The sequence below is a fragment of the Sapajus apella genome, unplaced genomic scaffold (genome assembly GCF_009761245.1).
Source record: "Sapajus apella isolate SASKATOON/1434 unplaced genomic scaffold, GSC_monkey_1.0 scaffold68, whole genome shotgun sequence".
In the NCBI taxonomy this organism is placed as follows: Eukaryota; Metazoa; Chordata; class Mammalia; order Primates; family Cebidae; genus Sapajus; species Sapajus apella.
Genome location: NW_022437008.1, coordinates 921,678 through 949,572, shown reverse-complemented (window position 1 = coordinate 949,572; position 27,895 = coordinate 921,678). Strand labels below are relative to the sequence as shown.

At 51.5% G+C, this 27,895-nt stretch overlaps 2 protein-coding genes across 9 annotated transcripts in view; one reads left to right on the top strand and one right to left on the bottom strand.

Moving 5' to 3' along the window:
* EXOSC5 (exosome component 5) overlaps positions 1 to 6,900 on the bottom strand; it is a 9,965-nt gene extending 3,065 nt beyond the window's left edge. For 2 of the 7 annotated variants that reach the window (XR_004260080.1, XM_032248668.1), the window contains exons 1-4: positions 6,613 to 6,866; positions 4,746 to 4,859; positions 3,113 to 3,233; positions 1,030 to 1,180 (exon numbers count right to left, since the gene is read on the bottom strand). Coding sequence is in view for 6 of the 7 variants with exons in the window: in XM_032248668.1 (XP_032104559.1) it covers positions 1,030 to 1,180; positions 3,113 to 3,233; positions 4,746 to 4,859; positions 6,613 to 6,760 (534 nt within the window). In the remaining variant the exon portion in view is untranslated. Of the gene's footprint in view, positions 1 to 1,029; positions 1,181 to 3,111; positions 3,234 to 4,745; positions 4,860 to 6,612 lie in introns of all 7 variants that reach the window. The other 5 variants (XM_032248666.1, XM_032248667.1, XM_032248665.1 and 2 more) reach the window with 5 other exon arrangements.
* The window catches only part of BCKDHA (branched chain keto acid dehydrogenase E1 subunit alpha), a 28,928-nt gene continuing 7,930 nt past the window's right edge, over positions 6,898 to 27,895 (top strand). The window contains exons 1-4 of one of the 2 annotated variants that reach the window (XM_032248659.1): positions 6,898 to 7,366; positions 17,620 to 17,799; positions 17,906 to 17,992; positions 23,380 to 23,488. In XM_032248659.1, the coding sequence (XP_032104550.1) occupies positions 7,259 to 7,366; positions 17,620 to 17,799; positions 17,906 to 17,992; positions 23,380 to 23,488 (484 nt within the window). In that variant the 5' untranslated portion in view covers positions 6,898 to 7,258. The remainder of the gene's footprint in view (positions 7,367 to 17,619; positions 17,800 to 17,905; positions 17,993 to 23,379; positions 23,489 to 27,895) is intronic. The other variant, XM_032248660.1, reaches the window with a different exon arrangement.

The window sequence follows — 27,895 nt, the reverse complement described above, 5'->3', positions numbered from 1 at the left end:
ACCCGCCTCGGCCTCCCAAAGTGCTGGGATTACAGGCTTGAGCCACCACGCCCGGCCTTGCCCTCTGGGTTTAAGCGATTCTCCTGCCTCAGCCTTCTGAGTAGCTGGGATTACGGACACATGCCACCACGCCTGGCTAATTTTATATTTTTAGTAGAGAGAGAGTTTCACCATGTTGGCCAGGCTGGTCTCTAACTCCTGACCTCAAGCGATCCTATTGCCTCAGCCTCCCCACTAGCTGGGACTACAGGCATGCACCATCATGCCTGGCTAATTTTTATATTTTTAGTAGGGTCAGGGTTTCACCATGTTGTCCAGGCTGGTCTTGAACTCCTGGCCTCAAGTGATCTGTACACCTCAGCCTCCGAAAGTGCTGAGATTACAGGTGTAAGCCACTGTTCTTGGCCGTCCCCCTTCCCGGCTTTTTTTGAGACTGAGTTTCACTCTTATCACCCAGGCTGGAGTGCAATGGTGTAATCTCTGCTCACTGCAACCTCCGCCTCCCGGGTTCAAGTGATTCTCCTGCCTCAACCTCCCGAGTAGGTGGGATTATAGGCATGCACCACCATGTCCAGCTAATTTTGTATTTTTAGTAGAGACAGGGTTTCTCCATGTTAGGTCAGGCTGGTCTTGAACTCCTGACCTTGTGATCCACCCGCCTTGGCCTCACAAAGTGTTGGGATTGGCTGGTCTGAGTGCAGTGGTGTTTACAAGTAATTGATTACAACCAGTTACAGATTTCTTTGTTCCTTCTCCATTCCCACTGCTTCACTTGACTAGCCTTTAAAAAAAAAAAAAGTGTTGGGATTACAGGCGTGAGCAACCACGCCCATACATTTCCTTTCCAATTAAGGAAGTTTGAGCTGGGTTTCTGTCACCTGCTGCTAAATGAACCATGATGATTGGAGCAGCCCTTGCTAAGTGGGACTGACGTGGCATGAGCCAACTGTCTGCAGAGAAGTGAGGCCTGGGAAGGGAGGGGGAGCTGTGTGGCCTCTGTCTTTCAGCCACCCTGGGCTTCACACTTACCTTTTCTTGCTTGGATGTAGGATCCAGCACAAGGGTCCCATCAGAGTCCAGGGCACAGGTGACCCCACAGAAGAGAGCCCGCATGGGTACACCTGCATCCACCAATGCCATGCAGGCGGCATTCAGACAACAGGCCAGGAGCTGAGCACCACGAGCAATGGTTAAGTTTCTTTTTTTTGTTGGTTTTTTTTTTTTTTTTGAGATAGAATGTCACTCATCACCCAGGCTGGAGTGCAGTGGCGTGATCTTGGCTCACTGCAACCTCCGCCCCCCAGTTTCAAGCGATTCTCCTGCCTCGGCCTCCCGAGTAGCTGGGATTATGAGTGTCCACCACCATGCCCGACTAATTTTTTTATTTTTAGTAGAGACGGGGTTTCACCATGTTGGCCAGGCTGGTTTTGAACTCCTGACCTCAGGTGATCTTCCCGCCTTGGCCTCCCAAAGTCCTGGGATTACAGGCTTGAGCCATAGCACCCAGCCTAAGAAGTTTCTACTGTAGGTCTGGCCAGCAGAGCAGATCCATGCCTCCCTCCACTGGGCTAATGCCTGTGGCAGACATCACTAATCAGTCACAGAAGGACAGTATGGCAGAGTGGTTAAAAGTGGTTCTGGGATTGCGTAACCCTGGGTTCCAGACCTGGCTTTGCTGTCTCAGCTTGTGACCTTGAGGAAGTGACTTACTCGAGTCTCAAGCTCCTCATCTGTTAGGTAGGAAATATCATAATATTCAACAGGTATGTACTGAAGTACGTACCACACATTTTGGCAAATGGGGTCAGAGAGGGGAAGAAACCTTCCCAAGTCACGTGGGGGAGGCACTGGCAGAGCCAGGCCTGAAATGTGGGTGGCAGCCACTCCCCAGTGACAGAGCTGGCAGGGCAGAGGAGGAAGAGCCATTCTGCTGCCTGCAGGGAACTCACCATGGATGGACAGCACAGGTTGGGAGTTAGCTGGCTCTGCCTCAGTTTCCTCATGCGTTTCTTCTCCAGGCCTAGCAAGCCACACAGAAGCCACAGCTTTAGAGTCAATCAGTTCCAGCTCTGCTGCTGACCCCCCACCACTTCCTCCGGGCTTCACTTTCCCCTTCTGTAAAATGGAGTTACAATACCTTCTCTCTGCCCATCCATAAAACGTCTGTCCAGTTCAGGGCCGCGAACCAGTAAAGCCTTCTACAATGCCTAATTCTGGTCCTCAACTTCAACCTCCCTCACCTCAGACACAGTGATCTTTCGAGGCCAAGCTCCTGACTCAGCTGCTCTCTGCTCAGGGTGCCCCCAGCACTGACAGCCTGAAATCCACTAAGGTGCAGAGTACAAGTGATTGCCGGCCGGGCACAGTAGCTCATGCCTGTAATCCCAGCACTTTGGGAGGCCAAGGTGGGCTGATCACTTGAGGTTAGGCATTTGAGACCAGCCTGGCTAACATGGTGAAACCCCTTCTCTACTAAAAATACAAAAATTAGCCTGGCATTAGGGTGGGCGCATGTAATTCCTGCTACTCAGGAGGTTAAAGCATGGGAATTGCTTGAGCCCAGGAGGTGGAGGTTGTAGTAAGCTGAGATTGCACCACTGTGCTCCAGTCTGGGCGACAGACTGAAACCCTGGCTCAAAAACAAACACACAAAAAGCAAAAGAAGTGATTGGCACAGGCTCTGGAGTCAGACCGGCCTGGGCTTGAGTCCTGCCTATGCTGCCTTCCAGCTGTGTGACCTTGGGCAAGCCCCTTCCTCTGTCTGGGCCTCAGTTTTGTCACCTGAAACAAGCAAAGATAAGAACATTCATCTGCCAGGGTCCTTGGGCTCTAGAACTAGGTGATCTGGGTCTAAGTCTTGGCTCTGCCACTTGCACAGGGATCAAAAGGGCATGTGTTTCACATGCAGTATTAAATAAGATATGTGTATAAGGCACAGCGAACAGGGTCTGGCACATAAATAAGCACTCAGGCTATGCCTACTCTCCTTCAGTGAGCTGGTGACTGTCAAGTGTTTGAAGGCTTTCTGGCTAGCAGAGAGGGCATATGTGGCCACCAGAAAAGAAGCAATCAGGAGACTTCCTGGAGGCAGCAGCCTGTAGGAAAGGATACAGAGCCGGCATCGCTGACAACCTGCAGCACCACAGTGATGGAGGTGCGGGGGTGCAATGTGCCCAGCACCACCGCCTCACACGTGTTCCTGATCAGCCGCTCCCGGCTCTTCTCTGCAACGCCTGAGGAAATTGAAGAGAGGCTGTCACAGTCTTCCCCTCCATCTGGCTCACCTTACTCTGTATGCTCCACCCAAACCCCCTGGAAAGGGCCCATAGTCTCAGGCTGGGATGGTGCAGGTACCTGCAGGGATGATGGAGGATTCCAGTGGGAAGGAGGCAGGGCCTGCCTGCCATTCACCGACCCCTGCTACCTCCGGCATCCACCAAGGGAACCATGCAGGGGAGAAAGACCTGAGAGTACCACGTCTGTGATGCTACCCACGCCCACTGCCACCCCAGCAGGCCCAGCCAGTGGGGACCGAGGGATATGAGGGTAAAAGGGTGAAAAATAGGTTAATGGGCCAGGCACAGTGGTTCACGCCTGTAATCCCAACACTTTGGGAGGCTGAGACAGGCGGATCACTTGAGCTCAGGAGTTTGAGACCAGCCTGGCCAACATGGCGAAATCCTGTCTCTACTAAAAACATAAAAATTAGCTGAGCGTGGTGGTCTATGCCTGTAATCCCAGCTATTCGAGAGGCTGAGATAGGAGAATGGCTTAAACCCAGGAGGTGGAGGTTGCAGTGGGCTGAGATCACACTATTACACTCCAGCCTGGGTGACAAGAGTGACTCCGTCTCAAAAAAAAAAAAAAAAAAAAAAAAAAGAGCTGGGCTCCGTGGCTCATGCCTATAATCCCAGCACTTTAGTAGGCCGAGGCGGGTGGATCACCTGATGTCAGGAGTTCAAGACTAGCCTGGCCAACATGGTGAAACGCTGTCTCTACTTAAAATAAAAATTAGCCGGGTGTGGTGGCTTATGCCTGTAATCCCAGCTACTCGGGAGGCTAAGACAGGAGAACAGCTTGAACCCGGGGGGTGGAGGTTGCAGTGAGCCAAGATCACACCACTGCACTCCAGCCTGGGCAACAGAGCAAGACTCCATCTCAAAAAAATAAAAAATAAATTAAAAAAAAGGCCAGGCGCAGTGGCTCACACCTGCAATCCCAGTACTTTGGGAGGCCGAAGCAAGGAGATCACCTGAGGTCAGGAGTTTGACACCAGCCTAGCCAACATGGTGAAACTCTGTCTCTACTAAAAATACAAAAAAATTAGCTGGGGGTGGTGGCAGGTGCCTGTAATCCCAGCTACTCAGGAGGCTGAGGTAAGAGAATCGCTTGAACCTGGGAGGCAGAGGTTGCAGTGAGCCGAGATCGTGCCACTGCACTCCAGCCTGGGCAACAGAACAGGACACCATCTGAAAAAAAAAAAAAAAAAAAAAAAAAAAAAAGAACAAGCAAAACGGGTTAATGGAATGAAAGGGAGATGAAGGCAGAGAGAGGGATAAAGAGAGACGGAAGGAGAAATTAGAGACAGAGAAGCAACAGAAGATGAGACACAGGGACAGAGAGTTAAAGAAACAGCTAAGGGGAGACCAAAGTGGGGAGTGGAGACTGGGGGCGCTGGCAGGGAGGAGCCAGGGAGCAGTTCTGACAAACGGGGCATTCTTCGGAGGTTCAGCAGCACCCATTACCAGGCAGCCCGATCTTCGGCCTCAGGATCACTTCAAGTGTGGCCTTGTTGAAAATCTCTTTGCTGACTTTCACCTCGGACGGTCCGTACACACCCGCCAGGACAGAGGTGTCACCTGGAGAGACAGCACGGGAGGCCTCACTCACAGTGGCTTCTGGGGCCCCATTCGTGGCATTAAGCCTGATGGCCAGGGCCCCCCACGCCACCCCCGCCAATTTTTGGCAGTGATTCTTTGAGCACTCACTTCACTTCTCTGCCTGCGAATCCTCATTTGTAAAATGGGGACAATAGCAGTCCCTCCCCTCTAGCGTCCTGTGAGGGTCAAAGGACTCAATTCACAGAGAACACAAGACATTGTGGGGCTCATGCTGAGTGCGCAACTGACTTTAGCTGATATTAGTAATAGTCATCCATTAAGGCATTCAGGCAGGGTCTCACTCTCCTGGCCCAGGCTGGAGTACAGTGGTTGATTGCAGCCTTGACCTTCTGGGCTCAAGCGATCCTCCCCCCTCAGCCTCCCGAGTAGCTGGAACTACAGGCACTTGCCACCATGCCCGGCTTTTTTAAAAAAAAAAAAAAAAAAAAAAAATTTTTTTAAATTGCATTTTAGGTTTTGAGGTACATGTGAAGAACATGCAAGATTGTTGCATAGGTACACACATGGCAGCGTCATTTGCAGCCTTCCTCCCCTTCACCTGTATCTGGAATTTCTCCCGATGCTATCTCTCCCCAACTCCCCACCCCCCCCTTTTTTTTTAAATTTTTAATAGAGATGGGGTTTCACCATGTTGGCCAGGGCTGGTCTTGAACTCCTGACCTCAGGTGATCTGCCCACCTTGGCCTCCCAAAATGCTGGGATTACAGGTGTGAGCCACTGTGCCGGCTTAATTTTAGTATTTTTAGTAGAGAGGGGATTTTGCCATGTTGCTCCGGCGGGTCTTGAACTCCTGGGCACCTGTAATCCCAAAGTGCTGGGATTACAGGTGTGAGCCACCATACCTGGCCCTGATATTAATAACTTTTAACAGGAAGTCCTTCCTGAAAGCTAACCATCCTCCCCCTTACTGCAGCTGCTCTCAGCCTTCTGAGTAGCTGGGATTACAGGCACCCACCACCACACCCAGCTAATTTTTGTATTTTTAGTGGAGATGCGGTTTTGCATGTAGGCCAGACTGGTCTTGAACTCCCTACCTCAGGTGATTCACCCGCCTCGGCCTCCCAAAGTGCTGAGATTACAGGCGTAGGGAAGCCACTACGCCCGGCCTCCCTTGTCAAATTTTAAAGAAAAATGTTCTTGGAGTTAATCTAGTTTTGAGAGTTATTTAGCTAGGGGAAGGGGATATTTGCCCTATAGGTAAGACTTGCCCTAATCTTAGGGATATTTACTCCTGTGGAGAGATGGCAGTGACGACATATTTTCAACCTAGGGTAGTGACATTATCTTCAATTTGAGAAGTATTTATGTGGGTGAAAGATCCATCACAGTCCAGAGTATTTATGCAAATAGACAGGTTTGTGTCAGTCCGCAACGCATGGACCTAGAGAGTGTGTGTGAGAGGCGGAGGACGAATCTAGTTAAGGGGGATATTTGCCTTGGTGAGGTGATTTTCCCTATTCTGAAATATTCATTCTTGGGGGAACAGTCTGCCCCTCTTCTCATTCTCAGAGATATTTGCCAGGATGGAGCTATCTTCTCCTTTCTAGTCGTGAGGGAGAGATGTGTGTATCCCTGCGTATGTAGGGATAAACCAGACAAAAAACCCTGCATCAGTGCAGGAGTGACATTTACCAGCTGGTAACGTGGGGAGGTGGGCACTCCGTTGCACTGTAGTCCCTCTCTAAAAGAAAGACCAGCGTGAAGTTCTCACCTTGTAGGAAAGAAGCAGAGCCATCTGGCCGCGACAGCAGGTTCTGTTCGCAGGCAAAGTGCCGAAGGCTGCAGCCGGGACCCCGAGGGCTGGACCCTGTTCCAGTTTCAGCGCGAATTTTGGCGTCAGTATGCATCTCCTCCTCCATCACGCCAGACCCCACGTGCGGCTGCGATTGTCACTTCCGCCCGGCAGCGCGCGCTGCGTACAGGCTGCGTAACCAGTGCGCACGCGTTGGGCTGGGCAGTTAGCCTGGGCGTCCGCACGTGTCTTAGCGTTTACCAACAATTTGGCTCCGCCCTGACCCACCTCTTAACTCTGGCAACGCCATTGGGCAGTTGAGAACAGGAGGCGGGCCTTGGCATGGTCCTGTTTTACTCTGAACAGCCGGCCCCTAAATCCCTGGGGCCTTGGTCAGGTTGCCCGTTTTTTTTTTCCTGTTACAGGAGTAACTACAATGAGACAATTGGAGAAAACTTTGGACAGGTAGATTTTCTTTCCAAATCTCTGTGCATTCTGTCTACCACAGGACGGGAAAAAGGTGGTTTCCGTGTCAGATGGTTTGGAGTTTGCGTCAGGCATATAAAGGGGGAGCCCCGAGTCTAGCCTACAAGAGGGCCGGACCGCTGTGTGGTTGCTAGTCAAGATGGCGGTAGTAATCGCTGCGGCGAGGTTTTGGAGGCAAAGCCGAATCTTGGGCCAGGCTGCCCTCCTGCTGCTGCGGCGGCCTGGGGCTCGGGGACTGGCTATATCTGTGAGTACCTGGTCTCCAGGAGGTTTTCCCAAAGGGGAATAGGAACGTAAAGGCTATCTTCAGAGCGTCGGGTCCCAGAAGGGAAAAAGTGGGAGACCTCTTGGAGAAGACACTGAAGGGAAGCTCTGCCACTTCCTTTAGGAGAGGAAAAAAAACCTAATTGCAACTTCTTTGTGGGCCCTGAGGGAGAAAGACGACTTGAAGAGAGGGATGGGAGTTCCTTATGAGCTGTCTCCCCTACTCAGGGCTCCATGGAGGGACAGGGGAAGACCGCGGGACCTTTTCTCTCAGGGTTTGGAGAATGCAACTGACTTTGTAAGGGAGAGACTTTCTTCTGGGCAAAGATTCCTCTTCAAAAAGGAGAAAGAAGAGAGCAGGTCCTTGTCACAGGCTGCATAGGGCCCTGTAGTTCTTTGCCACAATTCTGATTTTAAAATGAAATGTGTAAAAACTTGATTCCTGTGTCTTCTGATCGAATATCAAGACAGGGAATTCGTGTGTTCTGGACACCGTACAGAGGAGATGATTAGTATTTGTTGAATTAATGAGGGGGGAAAAAGAAGGGAGAGGGGTACAGACAGGACACTTTGCCCAGGTTTCTTAGAAACGCTTGAGAAGGCTTTGTTTCTTGCCAAAAGAGTCTCAGTCCCTTCAGGTGGATGCTGCTAAGGGCAAGATTATCCTGCAAAAAACGTAGTTAGAAGCCCCTTTTTGGGGTGGGAAGGCAGTAGGTTGCAGAAGAGCCTTGAACTACAGTTGACAGGAGAGTAGTGGTTAAGTGGGTGGGTTCACGTCCTTGCTCCGCCACTTTCCACTTGAGTAGCCTTGGGCAACAGACTGCACCTCTCTGGGTCTATGGACCTAATTTTCCTCCCTGTAAAATATTAACAGTGGCCACCTCATACGGCTGTGAAAAATTAATGTGTAAAATGCTAAGGACTGGACCTGGCACATCATAAGCGCAATAGGAATGTTGGTCATTGTTGATAGGGTAGAGGGAAAGGGCAGAAACTGACCTTGGAGATAGGAAGAAGAAAGGGGATGACCTTGGGAGGGCCAGGATGGGTGAGGCCCTGGGGAAAAAAATCTCAGAAGATCTTGTGAGGTTGTGTCTGATCCTCTGATCCTCAGTCCATAAGGAGGGGAAGATGGAATCTGTAGGGAGAAGCTCTGGGTAGGGGGACAAATGGGAGAAGGGTGAAGAGGATAGACCAGGAGTAGGGCGTAGTAGGTCCCTAGGAAGGGAGTCACTTGAAATAGGTAAATGCAGGAGGGCTGCAGAAGCAGGTGTGGGTAGGGCAGTCTCCTGCCTTTGGGCTATTCTCTTTTGAGAACAATCATATCCTCCACAGCTGATCTCAGTCCCTGGGGCCCTTTGGTGGGGTAAGTGGGGTGGGAGGTGGGCAGGCTAGGGAAAGATCATTTATGGTTGATAACATCTTTCTCTCCTAGCTCAATCTCCTGATTACCTTTCCTCTTGCTTTCCCTCCTTCATTTTTGGTGGAGAGTGGGGAGGGGAAAAGTCCTTATTTTTTATTTATTCATGTATCTTTAAATTTGTATTATCTTAGAATTATTGTTTTTTCCCCTTTATTTTGCCCACCTGTTCTTTCTCTCTCCTGTCTTCCCTCCCCTTCCCTCTCCTCCCCTTTCTCTTTTCTCTCTCTCTCTTACTTTCTGTACCTCTGTTTCTTTTTTCTTTTTTGAGGCAGAGTTTTGTTCTCTCGCCCAGGCTGGAGTGCAGTGGCGCGATCTTGGCTTACTGCAACCTGTGCCCCCCAGGTTCAAGCAGTTCTCCTGCCTCAGCCTCGCTAGTAGCTGGGATTACAGACGGGTACTATCACGCTTGGCTAATTTTTGTATTTTTGGTAGATAACATTTTGCCATGTTGCCCAGGCTGGTCTTAAACTTCTGGCCTTAAGTGATCCGCCTGCCTTGGCCTCCACAGGCGTGAGCCACTATGCCCAGCCTTTCTTTCTTTGAGACAAGGTTTCACTCTGTCACCCAGACTGGAATGAATGTAGTGGTGTGATCATGGCTTACTGCAGCCTCAGCCTCCTGGGCTCAAGCAATCCTCTCACCTCAGCCTCCTAAGTAGCTGGGACCATAGGCCCATGCTACCACCCCTGGCTAAATTTTTAATTTTTTTTCTTTTTTTTTTTTTTTTTTGAGACGGAGTCTCGCTTTGTTGCCCAGGCTGGAGTACAGTGGCACAATCTCGGCCCAGTGCAGCCTCCACTTCCCAGGTTCAAGTGATTCTCTTGCCTCAGCCTCCCAAGTAGCTGGGACTACAGGCATGTGCCACTACGCCCAGCTAATTTGTGTATTTTTAGTAGAAATGGGGTATTACCATGTTGACCCAGGCTGGTCTTGAACTCCTGACCTCAGGTGATCCGCCTGCCTCGCCCTCCCAAAGTGTTGGGATTATAGGCGTGAGACACTGTGCCCGGCTGCACCTGGCTAATTTTTAAATCTTTGTAGAGATGGGGTTTTGCCATGTTGTCCAGGCTGGTCTCGAACTCCTGGGCTCAAGTGATCTTCCTGCCTTAGCCTTTCAAAGTGCTGGGATGATAAGCGTGAGCCACCTTGCTTGGCCATATTTTTCAGTTTTCATGAGTTTAAGTTTAAATAGCCACAGGTGTGCTGGGTGGGGTGGCTTATGGCCGTAATCCCAGCTACTCGGGAGGCCAAGGCAGAAGAATTGCTTGAACCTGGGAGGCGGAGGTTGCAGTGAACCGAGATCGCGCCACTATACTCCAGCCTGGGCGACACAGCGAGACTCTCTAAAAATAAAATAAATAGCCACAAGTGATTGGTGGCTGCCATATTAGATGGTGCAGTTTTATCCAGCTGGAGATGAAGATATAGTCAGGGAAAGGCTGAGAGGCTGTATAGTTGTGGACAGATAGGATTGTGGAGAGATTACTGGGTTTACTGGGGAAGGTCAGGTTAACAAGAGGGGTGGGGCTGCTTCACTTGTTCCTGACTTCTTGCCCCTCCTCTACTCACTCTCTTCATTGAATACCCTGCTGCCCTGCAGATGCATTTGCCTGATTTTCACCTCCCTTCCTGTCTCTGCTACCATAGCAAATGTTTCAGTGCTCAGGGAAAGGAGGAGGAAGGAAACTCAGATTGTCAAGGAATCATGAGTCAGTTTCTTACCACCAGCCCAGGCCTGGGCTTGGCTAAGTCATTTCACCTCTCTGACCCTAGTTAGGTGAATGAGTAGAGTCCCTAACTTGTTGGAATTCAGGAAGCACCTGGAGCTTAGTCTGTGCTAATTATCAGTGACTTAATTTTTGTGATCCAGCTCTTCACGGGCAGCCTATCTGGGGGCTCCAGTACCCTGTGCAGTATCTCCAAGTGGTAGGTACTCAGTGTGTGTATTCGTCTGTTCTCAGGCTGCTAATAAAAACACACCTGAGACTGGGTAATTTATAAAGAAAAAGAGGTTTAATGGACTCACAGTTCCACATCCTGGGGAGGCCTCACAATCATGGCGGAAGGTGAGTGAGAAGCAAAGTCACATCTCACATGGCGGCAGGCAGGCAGAGTACTTGCAGGGGAACTCCCCTTTATAAAACCATCAGATCTCGTGAGACTTATTCACCATCATGAGAACAGCACGTGAAAGACCATCTCTCCCCGCCATGATTCAGTTACCTCCCATGGGGTCCCTCCCATGACACATGGGAATTATGGGAGCTATAATTCAAGATGAGATTTGAGTTGGGGACACAGACAAACCCTATCAGTGTGTATTGTGGGATAAATGGAGATGGTCATTATGGTCTTCTAAGTGCCCAGGCTGGAGTGCAGTGGCGCCATCTAGGCTCACTGCAGCCTCGGTCCCCCAGGTTCAAGTGATTCTCCTTCCTCAGCTTGCTGAGTAGCTGGGATTATAGGCTACCACACCCAGCTTATTTTTGTATTTTTAGTAGAGATGGGTTTTCACCATGTTGGTCAGGCTGGTCCCAAACTCCTAACCTCATAATCTGCCTGCCTTGGTGTCCCAAAGTGCTGGGATTATAGGCATGAGCCACCATGCCTGGCCCGGAGTTTTTATTTTTTATTTTTATTTTATTTTTTGAGATGGAGTCTCCCTCTGTTGCCCAGGCTGGAGCGCAGTGGCACAGTCTTGGGTCACTGCAACCTCCGCCTCTGGGGTTGAAGCAATTTTCCTGCCTCAGCCTCCTGAGTAGCTGGGACTACAGGCGTGCACACCACGCCCAGCTAATTTTTTTGTATTTTTAGTTGAGATGGGGTTTTACCATGCCAGCCAGGCTAGTCTTGAACTCCTGACCTCAGGCAATTCGCCAGCCTTGGCCTCCCAAAGTGCTGGGGTTTCAGGTGTGAATCACTGCACCGGGCTGGGAGTTTTTATTTAAAAAAATTTTTCTTTTTATTCCTTGAGATAGGCCTCACTTTGTCAGCCAGGCTGGAGTGCAGTGGCATGATCTTGGCTCACTGCAGCCTTGACCTCTTAGGCTCCAGTGATCCTCCCACCTCAGTCCCTTGAGTAGTGGAGACTACAGATGTGCACCACCATGCCCAGCTAATTTTTTGTAGAGATGGGGGTCTTGCCATGTTACCCAGGCTCATCTTGAACACTTGGGCTCAAGCTGTCTACCCTTCTTGACCTCCCAAAATGATGGTATTATAAGCGTGAACCACCGTACCTAGCCTTAAATTATATTTGTTTATTTGTTTAAATTTTTTGTACAGACAAGGTCTCGCTATGTTTCCCAGGCTGGCCTCAAACTCCTGGACTCAAGTGGTCCTCTCTCCTCAGCCTCCAGAGTAGCTAGAATTACAGGCATCTGCCACTGTACTTGGCTCAGGGAGTTTCAGTCACACGATCAGGAGGCAGCAGTCTGCTCAGTTAGAGTCCATGCCCTTTGGTGGCGCGTGCCTGTAGTCCCAGCTACTCAGGAGGCTGAGGCAGGAGAATTGCTTGAACCCAGGAGGCGGAGGTTGCGGTGAGCCGAGATCGCGCCATTGCACTCCAGCCTGGGTAACAAGAGCGAAACTCCGTCTCAAAAAAAAAAAAAAAAAAAAAAGAGTCCATGCCCTTAGCCATGGTGACTCAGTGACTTCAGATGACTCCACCAGGGCCACCCCACACCCCAGTACTTCCCGGGCAGAGCAGACCATCCAGAGTGGGCAGGTGATGCTTTCCTGTGTGATTGGAGAGGACACGGCATGAAGCTTTGTGTAAATCTGTGTAGCCTCTGCCATTGTAAATCATTGGCCACAGGGACAGACTCCCCCACACCCAACCAAAAGCTAGAAGAACAGATGGGTGGAGTTACATCCTTCCTTTGTAGGGGTTTGACCACCGACTCCTGTTACGGAGCTTTTCCTCAGGACCAGGCGCTGTATGGAGCCCTTTGCATAGCTCACTGAATTGGGGTAGCAACCCTGGGGCTGGGGACTACCATCATCTCCCCCAGCCCAGGAAAGAAGGGAGGAGGGTCCAGCTGAGGCCCAGCTCCAATATACGGAGCACACCGGGGTGCCCTGAAGGTAGCTTTGCAGCCTCCGGAGGCTGACAGTCTTGCCCTGACACCCTGGTTTGTTCTCAGACTCTGGCCTCCCCTCTTAGTGCCCATCTGAAGACCAGCCTTTGGTCCTCTTCCATCGGCATGCCGTCTCCCCTATGCCTCAGTCTCCCTCCCTTGAGTATCTTCTGGGGCCACAGTTTGGTGTTATTGTTTTTCGAGACAGGGTATCACTTTGTTGCCCAGGCTGGAGTCCAGTGGTGCAGCCATGGCTCACTGCAGCCTTGGCCTCCTGGGCTCAAGCATCCTCTCACCTTAGGCTCCCCCAGCTCCGGTATCTGGGACTACAGATACATGCCACCATTCCCAGCTAATTTTTTTTTTTTTTTTTTTTTGAGATGGAGTCTCACTCTTGTCACCAGGCTGGAGTGCAGTGGCGCAATCTCAGCTCACTGCAACCTCTGCCTCTTGGGTTCAAGCAATTCTTCTGTCTCAGCCTCCCGAGTAGCTGGGATTATAGGTGCCCACCACCACGCCTGGCTGTTTTCTGTATTTTTAGTAGAGATGGGGTTCCACCATGTTGACCACCATGTTGATAACCTGACCTCAGGTGATCTGCCTGCCTCTCTGTGTGTGTGTGTGTGTATGTGTGTGTGTGTGTGTGTGTAGATGGGGTTTCGTACTGTTGCTCAGGGATTGCAGGCATGAGCTGCTACGCCCATCTTCCTGGCTAAGTTTTAAAATTTTCAGAGACAGGGTTTTCGCCATGTTGCCTAGGCTGGTCTCGAACTCCTGGTCTCAAATGATTCTCCCGCGTTAGCCTCCCAAAGTACTGGGATTATAGGCGTGAACCACTGCATGTTGCCACAGTTTGGTTTTAGAATCCATTTTAACATGCAGTTAGTTCTTCCCCCCTCCTCTTTTCCCCATCCTCCTAAGGTGTAGGCACTTCGCTTTCTCCCACATCTCACCTTCCTAGGTTTTGTTTTACTATCTCTTAACCAAGTTTTGAGTATGTAATACATCCCATGTCGGTGCTGAACCCCTTGTGTGAGTGAACTTAGCAACTTTTCACATGGCATTGTGCAGCATTCTTACAGATAAACTCAGAGAGATGAAGTGTTGTTTTGAGACAGTCTCACTCTGTTGCCCAGGCTGCAGTACAGTGGCATGATCTCAGCTCACTGCAGCCCCCACCTCCCGGGTTCAAGCGATTCCCCTGCCTCAGCCTCTCAAGTAGCTGAGATTACAGGCGCACACCACCACGGCCGGCTAATTTTTGTATTTTAGTAGAGACGGGGTTTCACCATGTTGGTCAGGCTGGTCTCGAACTCCTGCCCTCAGGTGATCTGCTCGCCTCAGCCTCCCAAAGTGCTGGGATTGCAGGTGTGAGCCACTGTGGCCGGCCGAGATGAAGTGTTTTTTTGCAGAGAGCCACGCAAGCTGAGAAATTGGAACCCAGGGAAGTTGAACTCCAGAGCCAGGGAACTTAATCGCCCATTCATGTGTTAGCTCATTTGAGTGCCTGCTCTGAAGGCAACCTGGATGCTGTCTCTGCCTTCCTGGCTGGATTGTGGTGTTTGTGGGAGGTAGACAAGGAAACAAAGGAATCTTCTTGGTCAATGTCTGGCTGTGCTGGCTGCTCAGAGGCGGAAGAGCTGTGCTGCAAGAGGCCGGCTGCTTCCTCCTCACAAGGGAAGGGGAAGCCTATCGTGCATTGTCAGGCCTGAATCTGCCCTGCCGTTGGGAATGTAATTTCCTTACCACCACAAATGCAAATAAACACACACAACTTAACATGCTACCCTGCTGGAACTGTGGACGGCTTATTCACTGCAGTTAAAGGAAGATGGACGCATTTGAGCACCCATGTGTGAGCTCCAGCTTGTGGCAAACTCTGCCCTTTAACTCCTGTGGGAAGTGAAGCCACAATTACCAAGGAAGAATTTGGGGAGTAGTGGGAAGAAAAGCCGCATATGGTTGGAAATCAGGCTGCAGGGGCAGTGGAATGAGGAGCATGGAAGTCTAGGAGCCTGAGTCTCAGCCCTGCCCAGTTTGGAAGCCAAGTCCTGATGTAATTTTTTTTTTTTTGAGACAGGATCTCACTTTGTCCCCCAGGCTGAAGTGCAGTGGCATGATCTCAGCTCCCGATAGCCTCATCCTTCCAGGTTCAAACAGTCCTCCTGCCTCAGCCTCCCAAGTAGCTGGGACCACAGGTGTGCATCACCACACCCAGCTAATGTTTGTAAGTTTTTGTGGAGACAGGGTTTCGCACTGTTGCCCAGGCTGGTCTCAAACCCCTGAGCTCATGCAGTCCTGTGCCTTCGCCTTCCAAAGTTCAAGGATTACAGGCATAAGCCACTGCGCCTGACCCAATTTTTTTTTTTTTAATTTGTGGTCTGGTGCAGGTTATTTTGCCTCCCCAAGCTTGGGTTTCCTCATCTACTCAAGGGCAATGGCAGAGAATGCCCCTCATCAATGCCCCGAGTCAGTAGGCTTGTGCGTGCCAGACTCAGCTGGCTTACAGCAAATGCTTCATAAAGGGGAGCTGTTGCAACAGCCTGGCCAGTTCTGGGCTGCCTAGTTCCAGAGCTCAGAGTTCCAGTGGGCTCACACCTTTTGAGCTTTAGGCTTCTCACAGGTCTCCTGGGCTTTCTCAGTCATTCCTCATCTGATCTGAGGAGGTGTGACGTCCTTGCAGGACTCCTCCAGCCCCTCTGAGCTTCCTTTATTTTATTTTATTTTTTGAGACAGCGTCTTGCTCTGTTGCCCAGGCTGGAGTGCTGGAGTGCAGTGGTGTGATCATGGCTCACGGAAGCCTTTACCTCCTGGGCTCAAGCAATCCTCCCACTTCAGCCTCCCAAGTAGCTGGGACTACAGCTATATGCCACCATGACTGGTTAATTTTTAAAATTTTTGGTAGAGATTATGGTCTCAGGCTGGTCTTAAACTCCTGGGCTCAAGTAATCCTTGAGACCAAAGTGCTGGGATTATAGATGCGAGCCACATTGCCTGGCCCTGAGCTCCTTCTGTCTTCTGTGAAAGACACGCTATTCCTCTCCTTTTGTGTGTGTGTGTGGGGGGGGGGGGGGCAGGGTCTCAATCTTTTGCCCAGGCTGGAGTGTGGTGGCATGATCTGGGCTTACTGCAACCCCTGCCTCCCGAGGTTAAGTGATTCTCTTGCCTCAGCCTCTGGGATTACAGGTGTGTGCAACCACACCCAGCTAATGTTTGTATTTTTGGTAGACATGGGGTTTCACCATGTTGGCCAGGCTGGTTTTGGCCTCAAGTGTTCCGCCTGCCTCGGCCTCTTGAAGTGTTGGGGTTACAGGTGTGAGCCAGTGCACCTGGCTACTTTTTGTTTTTCGCATGTTCCATTTCCCTTGCCTGGAACGTGCTTTCCGTGCCTCCTGGTTATCCCTCAGATCTCAGCTGTAACATCACTTCCGCAGGAAATTCTTGCCCTCCTTCCCTTCTGCTATAGGATGATATGAACCACCGTCATCGTTACGTGTTCAGCATCCGCTCTCCCTGCTAGGCAGCAAAGGGCAGATGTCTTGCCTGTCTTAGGTCCCCAGAGCCCAGCACTGGGCTGGGAACATGGCAGGTGCTGAAATATTTGTCGAATGAGTCAGTCTCAGCTCGCAGAGGGAGCTGGGACTGGAGTAGAGTGGACACTGACGCGTGTAGCGGTTTGCCAAGCAATAGGGAAAGAGACTGTCTAGTAGAGCAGGCAGAGATGAGAGGGGAAATGATGACAGTTGCGATTGTTTTGAGCATTTGTTATACGGCTTACAGATACTTTGCTGAATATTTTATCTGCATGATCTTGTTTAGGCCGCACATTTCCACGAGGGCTTCTCCATTTTTATAGACAAGGAAGAGAGCACATGGAGAGGGGAAGTTACTTTGCCATATCATCCAGTAAGGGATATTTTTTTTTTTTCTTTTTTGAGATGGAGTCTCACTGTCACCCAGGCTGGAGTACTGTGGTGCAGTCTTGGCTCACTGCAACCTCCGCCTCCCAGGTTCAGGGATTCTCCTGCCTCAGCCTCCTGAGTAGCTGGGACTATAGGCATGTGCCACCACACCCAGCTAATTTTTGTATTTTTAGTGGGTACAGGGTCTTGTCACGTTGGTCTTGAACTCCTGACCTCAAGTGATTCACCTGCCTTGGCCTCCCAAGGCCAGTAAGGGATTTGAACCGAGGCGGTCTGACTCTTAAGAGCTCAAAGGCTTAAGCTCTGTTCTCTGGCTTCACTGGTGCATGGTAGAGGGAACACAAGAGAGCCTGTCTGGATGCCTAGAGGCCATCCTGCAGTGGGCGTGTGTGTCTGTGGTCACAGAAGGAGAGAGAGAGGAGGGGACATCTGTGGCCAGACTGGGGAGGCCTTGAATGCCAGGATGAAGCGTTTGGGCCTGCGATCATGAGAATAGTAATAGCTACCAGTTCTTGACTTGCCAGCCACTGACTGAGCCATTTCATCTTACAACAGTCCTATGGGATAGCTGTTGCTGTTTTCATCCCAGTTTTTCAGATGGGGAAACTGAGACACAGATGTTGGAGTCAGTTGCCCAAGGCGTTGCAGTGGGAGAGTGGTGGAGTTGGGGCTCAGACCCTGCGAGTCAGGCCCCCAAGTTCACAGGGGTCATGTACTCAACCACCACGCCGCCTGCCTGCTGCTGTGGTCAAGCCAGCGGAAATCTGGGTGCTGCTCCTGATGCAGGCGTCTCCTCTGCTCTCTCCCCCAGCACCCGCACGGGCAACAGGAGCAGTTCTCATCTCTGGATGACAAGCCCCAGTTCCCAGGGGCCTCGGCAGAGTTCATAGACAAGCTTGAATTCATCCAGCCCAATGTCATCTCTGGAATCCCCATCTACCGCGTCATGGACCGGCAAGGCCAGATCATCAACCCCAGCGAGGACCCCCACGTGAGAGGCAGCCTCCCTCCCTTCCCATGCCCCCTATGCCCAAGCCCCTTGCCTGTCTCCTCTCTGGTCCCAACTACCCCACGTCTGTCTGTGCCTCCACCCGCAGCTGCCGAAGGAGAAGGTGCTGAAGTTCTACAAGAGTATGACACTGCTTAACACCATGGACCGCATCCTCTATGAGTCTCAGCGGCAGGTGCGTGGGCACAGGCTTGGGGCAGGGGGCTGGAATTACCTGAGGTTCTCTACCTCTGTGTGGGCCAAAGGATGGCTCCCAAGGAGGAGAGATCTTATTTTTTTGCGGGGGTCCATGGAGTTCTGAGGGTTTTCTTGAGGCTCTGGGGGAAAAGTGTGAGAGCAGTGCTGCCCTAGGGCAGAGGATAGACCCAATCACTAAAAACACCTACTGTGTGCCTTGCTTGGGGCTTGCCTGTGTTGGGAGAGGGCATGGCGAAGGCCTGACAGCCCTTCCTCTTGGAAATGCACAGTCCCGAGAAACAGGGTGGGTCGCCAGTGCTTCCTAGAGTGCTCCAGGGACCACCCTAGGCCCATGTGAAATGTGCTGTGATCTCCAATACATCCTAGTGTCAGGGGACAAAGACCCAGTCGAGCCAGGGTCAACAAACAGGGAAGCTACTGACTCAAATGACCACATTTCCAGAGGGTCCTGTTTTTGGGCACAGCTGGATCCAGGGGCTCACAAGATGCCCTTACACCTTCTTTCCCTCTGTGTGTTTTCTATTCTCTTTTGCCTTGGCTTTTGTCCTCTGCAAGCAGTGGTGGGCTCTGGCAGCTCCTGGCTCATGGAGCTTTAAAATTTGTTTTAAAGAATGAGGCTAACGATAGAACCACCCTGGCGGGAAGGGGTAGGAATTCTCTGAGACCAAGCAAGTAGGGTTTGTGCCCATTGGCTGGCACAGAGGAAGGCCTCAGTAAGGGCACCTCACTCGCCACTGTGCAGCCTGCTTCTGTTTGGACTGCAGAGAGAAAGGACGCAGGTCTGAAGCAAGTCTGTAAGACAAGTCCTAGTCCTGCCCCTTTCTAGCTCTGCGGTCCTGGGAGAGTTGTTTAAAATCTCAGTGCTTCCGTTTTCTATTTTACTTTATTTCATTAAAAAAATTTTATTTTATATTTTATTTAATTTTATTTATTTTTTTTGAGACAGCCTCGCTCTGTCACCCAGGCCGGAGTGCAGTGGCATGATCTTGGCTCACTGCAACCTCTGCCTCCTGGGTTGAGGCAATTCTCCTGCCTCAGCCTCTTGAGTAGCTGGGATTACGGGCACCTGCCACCACGCCTGGGTAATTTTTGTATTTTTAGTAGAAATGGGGTTTCACCATGGTGGCCAGGCTGGTCTCAAACTCCTGACCTCAGGTGATCTGCCTGCCTCAGCTTCCCAAAGTACTGGGATTACAGGCATAAGCCACCATGTCTGGCCTCTTTTTTCTTTTATTATTTTTTTATACAGCGCCTCACTGTGTCACCCAGGCTGTTGTATAGTGGCACAATCGTAGCTCACTGTAGCATTGACCTCTTGGGCTCAAGCCGTCCTCATGCTTTGGCCTTCCTAACAGCTGAAACTGTAGGCATGGTCCACCGTCCCTGGCTAATGTGTTTTACTTTTTGTAGAGATGGGGTCTTGCCTTGTTGCCAGGCTGGTTTTGAACTTGGGCTTAAGCGATCCTCCCACCTTGGCCTCCCAAAGTGCCACTGCACCCAGCCAGAGCTTCATTTTTCTTATCTGCACCTACCCCATGAGGTTGCCGTGAGGGTTGATGGTGGCATATGTAATGGCCTTAGGAGCAGCCAATCCGGCATTTAGCTACCACTTAATATTAGTGTCTTATTATTTGTGATGACCCTATCCGTCTTTCAGTTATTGCCCTTTCCACTTAGTAGTGGAAAGAGAATCATCCTTGACAGTTTAGCACAAGGCCCACAGCTGGCACTCATTGGCCAAGCTTTGCTCATAGACTCTGTCATGAACCAATCACTGTGACTGATTGGCCAAGCCCAGGCTATGTGCCCGCCCCCAGGAACTGAGGAAGTGGAGAAGTAGAGTCTACCTCTCTCAGGCCACAGAGATGGAGGGCGGGTCTGGGAGGTTCCTCAGAGAAGAGTAGGAATAATGTTTGGCAAGGCAGGCCCTTGGATGTCCATCATTCTTGCGGGGTCAGGACTTCTCCTGGGCTTGGGAATTTGCATTTGTGTCAAGTACCCAGGTGACCCTGCTGGGACACTGCGTGGATTCAGGCAGGCAGCTCACTCCCAGACGTTCTCACTCACAGGAACCCTATGCATGGGTTTGCTGAGTTGGGGTAGTATCTTCACCCTGCCCAGAAAATTCCCTGGGAATCCAGCACCCACAGGAGCAAGTCCAGCCCTTCCTGGCCACCCTGCCTGCCTGTTCTCCCATGGTCTTGGTGCTCTTTGCTCCTTTCTCCACAGCCTCAGTGCCAGGCCACACCACCCCTGTGCACGGAGGGTCCCTCCTGCCCTTCCGTGGGCTGCACACACAGGGGCTTTGGAGTCCAGTAGACTTGTGTCCAGTCACAGCTGTGATTTTGGGCAGGTGATTTTTCCTGTCTTTCCCTCAGTTTCGTCGTTGTTTTAAAGAATGAGGCTAACGATAGAACCACCCTGGCGGGAAGGGGTAGGAATTCTCTGAGACCAAGCAAGTAGGGTTTGTGCCCATTGGCTGGCACAGAGGAAGGCCTCAGTAAGGGCACCTCACTCGCCACTGTGCAGCCTGCTTCTGTTTGAACTGTGTTTAGCTGTGAGTTATAGACCTCCTGGCCGCTCCAAAAAAAAAAAAAAAAAACACCAAAACATTAGCAAATAAAAACAAAAGCAGTAGCCTATACCTGTGAGTAGTTTTTTCCTTTGAATAAAAGAAATCTGGGTCGGGCCTGGTGGCTCATAGTAATCCCAGCACTTTGGGAGGCTGAGGTGGGTGGATCACCTGAGGTCAGGAGTTCGAGATCAGCCTGGCCAACATGGCAAAACCCCATCTCTACTAAAAATACATAAATTAGCCGGGTGTGGTGGCGTACACCTGTAGTCCCAGCTCCTGAGGAGGCTGAGGTGGGAGAATCACTTAAGTATGAGAGGCAGAGGTTGCAGTGAACCAAGATCATGCCACTGCATTCCAGCCTGTGTGACAGTTTGAGACTTTGCCGCAAAAAAAAAAAAAAAAAAAAAAAAAAAAAAAAAAATCAAAGAATCTGGAAACAGGTGGCCTGGGGTAGGTGTGGTGTCACCATGATGTCATTGGACACCCAGTTTTCTTTCATTGTTTAGATCCACCACTCATAGCATTGGCTTCTGCCTTCTCTGAGGTCTCCTCTTGAGTCAAAATGGTTGCTGAAGCTCCCTCCATTACATATCATTCCAGGCAGGAAGTAGAGGAAAGGTAGAAGGCCAGACATGGCACATCCCAGCTATCCCACACCCCCACCTTTAAGGAGCTTTCTGGGTAGTCCCACCTAGTAACATCCACATACATTTCATGGGCCACTCCCAGCTTTCGGGGAGACTGAGAAATGTATTAATAATCTTTTAGTCCAGGCAGTTGCTACCTGCGGGAGAATGAGACCTCTGTTAACAGGAGAGGAACAGGATACTGGGAAGGCAACCAGGAGCCTCTGCCAGTAGGCCCGAGTCCCGATCTTCAGGGGGCTGGTCACAGGCTCCTTCCCACACTAACCTGGACAGCCCCGCCAAGCCCTGGGCACTCGGTGCTGCCCACTCACTTGGCACTGGACCATGCATTAACTTTTAATTGGCTCCCCACTTAGAAGAAAGCACATATACATCAGTTTCCCCCACAGCAAAGGGAAAGCCAGGCCTGGGAACACATGGAGGTGGGCATTGCAGAGCCACGAGGAGCACTGGCCCCGGGGTGTCCCCCAGGGTGCTGTCCAGGCTGCCTTTGTTCCACTTCACACATGGCGGTGGGTGATCTCACATCCATCTGTACGCCAGGGCTGCCCGGAGCTCCAGCCACACTGCTTGTCAGAGCCCTGCTTGGCTTCTCGCCCTGGATCCCCCACAGCAAACTCAGCCTGTCTGAACTTGACCTCAACATCTTGCTCCCAGGCCTGCTCCTTTGCCTTACTTAGTCCATTTCTCAGTGAAGGGCACCACCATCCATCCGCTCGCCCACACGGGAAACCTCATCTCATCTCTGTCTCTTCCCTCCCCTAGCTATCCCTTTCTCCTCTCTTATTCCCTCTGTCTGTAGATATTTCTTTTGTTTTCTGTTGTTTTTTTTATTTATTTAGAGACGGAGTCTTGCTCTGTCGTCCAGGCTGGAGTGCAGTGGCACGATCTTGGCTCACTGCAACCTCTGCCTACCAGGTTCAAGCAATTCTGCCTTAGCCTCCAGAGTAGCTGGGATTACAGATGTGCACCATCACACGTGGCTAATTTTTGTGTTTTTAGTAGAGAAGGGGTTTCACCATGTTGGCCAGGATGGCCTCTAACTCCTGACCTCAGGTGCTTCTCCCGCCTCGACCTCCCAAAGTGCTGGGATTACAGGCATAAGCCACCGCACCTAGCCTTTCTGTAAATACTTCTTTAGGAGCTGCTCAGCAGCACACTCTGGGACCCAGTCACATCCTCTCTCTACTTCGATGTTGTTGGCGAGTTGACCTTCGTGCTCTGCTTGTGGCCTCGTGTTCACAGCATGGCTGCTGCAGGTCCAGGCTTTATGGCTGTCTGCGAGGCAGGAAGGAGGGCGGGGGTGGGTAGGGCTGGCACCAGCAGCAGTGGTCTCTTCTGTTCAGAAAGCAAAAGCAGACTTCTACTGAAATCTCTGGCTGAAACTGTGTCCCACGGCCACCTCTGGCTGCAAAGGAGTCCGGGAACCTGAGTGTGTGTCTTCTAGGCTCAGGTCGGGGGATTTGGGAGAAGGGAGCTGGCCTGGGCACCCGTGTGGCCAGCTGACAGGGTCTGCTGCTCCCTAACACAGCCGACTCAACTTACTCAGACACATCCACCTGCTCCTCTCTAACCTTACCTCTGCTCCCAAGCTGGGCCTCCACCCTCTCTCTCCTGGCCCGCTGCCATCAGTCCTGATGGCTCCATCCATTTCCCTCACAGTGGCCTGAGAGTGAGTCTAAAACACGGGTCTGACCACATCACTCCGTTGAGAAGACCTGTCGGCGGGTTACCACTATTCTCAGAGTAAAATCAATGTATTGTTCCTTTGTTATCTGGGTGCCACCTTCCTTTCCCTCCTCATCTTTCCCACCCCTCCCAGCCCTTCTGGCCTCACGGTCTATCATTCCCTCTGCCTGGAACCCTCCACACCCCCTACCTTTGCTCATTGATTCTTGCCCATCTGTGGTGGAACAGGTGCTTCCTTTGGGCTCCTATCACAGGGACTCAATCCCTTTCGCAGTTCTAAGCAGTCTGGCAGCGTCTGCATAAAGGCAGGAACCCCAGCGTGGCCTGGCCCAGGACTGGCCTTTAAGAAGACTGGATTCATGGAGGCGTCAGAAGCTGGGCAGGGTTTGGATGGCTCTCTGTCATTGCCCAGCATAATCAAGTGTGGGTCCCTGGTCCCCCCTCCACCCCCAGGGCCGGATCTCCTTCTACATGACCAACTATGGCGAGGAGGGCACACACGTGGGGAGTGCCGCCGCCCTGGACAACACGGACCTGGTGTTTGGCCAGTACCGGGAGGCAGGTATGTCTGTCTGTGGTGTGGCCTCATGGTCCCAATCGAGGTGTACAATTTAGTTTTTCTGAGTGCTCTTACAGGAGCAGCACAGTGTCAGGAAGGTCTAAGGCACTGGAGGGAGAGCTTTTCAAGACAAGTCAGGGGTCAGGACTCTGGAGGGGCCGGTCGTCCCCCTCTGAAGGCCGGGAAGTGCAGGGGCACGCAGTGAGGTCAAGGCTGGCTGTGGGTGTGGCCTGTGCCGGAGACCCTGTCTACCCAGTGCAGGGATCCCCTGGCCCCTCCGCAAGCACTGTATCCTTCAGGGAGCAGGAGCAGATGGAAGAACCCCAACGGCCCCGAGAGTGCGCTGTGAGATCAGAGGGCCCCGCTGGCCTGGATGAGGGAAAGGAAGGAAGGGTCAAAGACCAGGAATGAGGAAAATCATTGAGCATGAAAGAGCCCAGGGAGCAGTGAGTGGGGTGTTCCGGGGACGCTTGTTGGTGCGAGCCCCGCAAGGGGACTGCCCTCTGCATGTCAGCCAGCACAGATTGGGCTGGGAAGGCAAATCTTAACCCTTTGTCTCAGAGGCTGCACAGCCTGGGACAAGTTGCTTAACTGCCCTGTGCATTTTGTTTCCTCATTGGTAAGGGGGATGGTAGCCCTTCTGAAGACCTCTGTTGAAGGGAGTCTTGGTGATGCCCTCAGCACAGAGTGCGTGCTCAGGGGCAGAGGTTGATTTCATGTTGGGGGCCTCACCTTGGGACAGCTCTTCAGTTGGGCCAGACCACGTGACTGTCCAGAGCCTCTGTGGACCAGCATGGCTTGCAGTGTGCTCAGGACTGTCTGTTCCGTGAAGCTGGACCAGGCCTCCGGCCCTGCATGCTCTGGGAGGGCAAACACCCTATAATATTTGTCTGAGGTTCAGTGTCATCTGTGCAGAAAATGAGATTTCTAGGCACCGGCCAGCAAGCCGGGCCTGCGCCAGCAGTGCTGAGCACTGCACCTGTTTTTGCTGAAGGGGTCTGTTTTGTGAGGGCTCTAGGCAGGACTGAGCAAGGCTCATGGGAATCACGGGAGCCGCTGAGCTCTCCACATGACTGTCTGGGCCCTGGCCACCTCTGCAGGAGTGACTGTCCAGCATGGAGCGTTGGGAGAAGTGTCTGGGTGCTGCAGATGGGACTTGCGTGGGAGGCACTGAGTCAGACCCATGCTAGGCCTCACTTGGCAGGCCACTCTCCTCGGCAATCTGTCTGTCGTCTGTGACGTGAGAAGAGTGGTCTTCATCATGGTAGCTAGTGCTTTCCTGAGCTCTTGACACAAGTGCCGTTCTTTCTTTTTCTTTCTCTTTTTCTTTCTTTCTTTTTTTTTTTTTTTTGTGAGGTGGAGTCTCACTCTGTCGCCCAGGCTGGGGTGCAATGGCGCAATCTTGGCTTACTGCAACCTCTGCCTCCTGGGTTCAGGTGATTTTCCTGCCTCAGGCTCTTGAGTAGCTGGAATTACAGGCATGCGCCCCCACACCTGGCTAATTTTTGTATATTTAGCAGAGATGGGGGTTCACCACATTGGCCAGGCTGATCTTGGACTCCTGACCTCAAGTGATCCGTTTGCCTTGGCCTCCCAAAGTGCTGGGGATTACAGGCATGAGCCACCGCGCCTGGCCAGCCGAGGTGCTCTTGTCAGTGCTCTTTAGCCTTGGAGCTGCTGTCATTTCCCCTCCCTGCACTGCAGAGCAAGGGCTCGCTGGGTGAGGTTAGGGCAGGCCCCGAAGCTGGTGCCTCATTGAGGCACCTCCCCCATCCATGTGAGGCAGGAGAGGCAGGCATTACTGTCGACTTTAAAAGCCAGATGAGACCCTGAGTCAAGAAAGGTGAAGTGGAGCTGAGTCCTTCCAGTCCAAGTCTGACCCAGAGGCAGCTCTCACTGTTTGCCGCACTTGGCTGTCTTCCCTGGGCTGTATGTGAAGTATCAATGGTGGCACCAGCAGGGAGTGGTGCCCAGTGAAAAGGAGTGTTAAGAGGCAGCAGGTGCCAGCTGTGGCTCACACCCGTAATCTCAACACTTCAGAAGGCTGAGGCAGGAGGATTACTTGAGCCCAGGAGTTCAATACCAGTGTAGGCAACATGGTGAGACCCCCCCCATCTCTAAAAAATGAAAAAATTAGCCAGGTGTGGTGGTGTGCACCTGTAGTCTCAGCTACTCAGGAGGCTGAGTGGGAGGATTGCTTGAACCTGGGAAGCGGAGGTTGTAGTGAGCCGAGATCACTCCATCGCACTCCAGCCTGGGTGACAGTGACACTCCATCGCAAAAATAGAAAAGAGGTGGCAGGTGTCAAGCAAGATCAGCAGTTCCCACTGGACTTGGAGTGTCCTGGTGCAAATCAGCCGGTGAGTCTGCATTTTCTTTCTCTTTGAGACGGGTTTTCACCGTCACCCAGGATGAAGTGCAGTGGCGTGATCTCGGCTCACTGTAGCTTCTGTTTCTTAGGATCAAGTGATTCTCTCCCCTCAGCCTTCTGAGTAGCTGAGACCACAGGTGCCCGCCACCACACCTGGCTAATATTTTTGTGTGTATTTTCAGTAGAGATGGGGTTTCACCATTTTGACCAGGCTGGTCTCAAACTCCTGAGATCAAGCGATCCACCTGCCTCAGCCTTCCAAAGTGCTGAGATTATAGGCACGAGCCCCTGTGTCTGGCAAGGTGGTACTTTCAGCACCTTCCCCTGCCCCTGCCCAGTCCTTCTCACATGGGTGGTCCCTGTACCACATTCCGAGAAAGCCTGATTCCAAGATCCTGTTTCAGTGCCTTGGACCTTCTTTGACCCTCTACAAGGCCTCCCGTTCCCTCGACCAGAGCGTCTCCTGTTTCTGTTACATATGCGGCACAGCCACATTTTATATGGATTTGTATCATGTCTATTCAAAAGCATGTGTCAGAAAATACCAGAAAACCTGTATTAAAGGTGAATGTTGAGGTAATGCTAAACACCTTCAACTCTAAAATGTCAACATATGGGCCGGGTGCAGTGGCTCACACCTATAATCGCAGCACTTTGGGAGGCTGCAGCGGGTGGATCATTTGAGGTCAGGAGTTCGAGACCAGCCTGACTCACACGGTGAAACCCTGTCTCTACTAAAAATATACAAATTAGCTGGGCGTGGTGGCACGCACCTGTAATCCCAGCTACTCAGGAGGCTGAGGCAGGAGAATTGCCCGAACCCAGTAGGTGGAGGTTGTAGTGAGCCAAAATTGCACCACTGCACTTCAGCCTGTGCAACAGAGCAAAACTCCATTTTCAAAATAATAATAAGATGTTAACAAGTGCATTAATTCAGGCCAAGTGCATGGCTCACATCTGTAATTCCAGCATGTTGGGAGGCCCAGGTGGGGGAATTCTTGAAGGCAGGAGTTTGAGACTAGTCAGGGCAACATAGCAACAGTCCCCCATCTCTCCAGAAAAAAAAAAAAAAAAAAAAGCATCGTTTCAGGGCCAATTGTCCAAACAGTACTGAACTGTTTATGTTGGTGTGTCATGGTGCACCCCTTTAGCTGAGAAATAGCTAAAGCATTCCCCACTTTGCTTCTCAGGCTGAATCTTGAATTCTGTGTAAATTTTGCATCATTTCAACTCCCTATTCTGCCACTTAATAGTTGTGTGGTGTGGAACCAGTTATGGGAGCACAAATGTGGAGGATGAGTCCTGCTGCTTCATAGGGTTGTTGTGGGGATTGAGTTACTCTCTGCAGAGTGCTCAGAATGGTGCTTTGCACACAGTGTTATCTTCATGTTGGTGACTGTTCTTCAGGGAAGATGTACATCCCTTGCACAAAAGGTAACTGCTGGCCTGGCACAGTGGCTCACGCCTGTGATCCCAGCACTTTGGGTGGCTGAGGTGCGTGGATCAGTTGAGCCCAGGAGTTGAAGACCAGCCTGGCCAACGTGGTGAAACCCTACCTCTACTAAAAATACAAAAATTAGGCCGGGCGCGGTGGCTCAAGCCTGTAATCCCAGCACTGTGGGAGGCCAAGGCGGGTGGATCACGAGGTCAAGAGATCGAGACCATCCTGGTCAACATGGTGAAACCCCGTCTCTACTAAAAATACAAAAAATTAGCTGGGCATGGTGGCGCATGCCTGTAATCCCAGCTACTCAGGAGGCTGAGGCAGGAGAATTGCCTGAACCCGGGAGGCGGAGGTGGCGGTGAGCCGAGATTGCGCCATTGCACTCCAGCCTGGGTAACAAGAGCGAAACTCCGTCTCAAAAAAAAAAAAAAAAAAAAATACAAAAATTAGCTGGGTGTAATGCTGCTGTGGTCCCAGCCACTCGGGAGGCTGAGGCACGAGAATTGCTTGAACCTGGAAGGTGGAGGTTGCAGTGAGCTGAGATGGCACCACTGCACTCTAGCCTAGGTGGCAGAGCCAGACTCTGTCTCAGAGA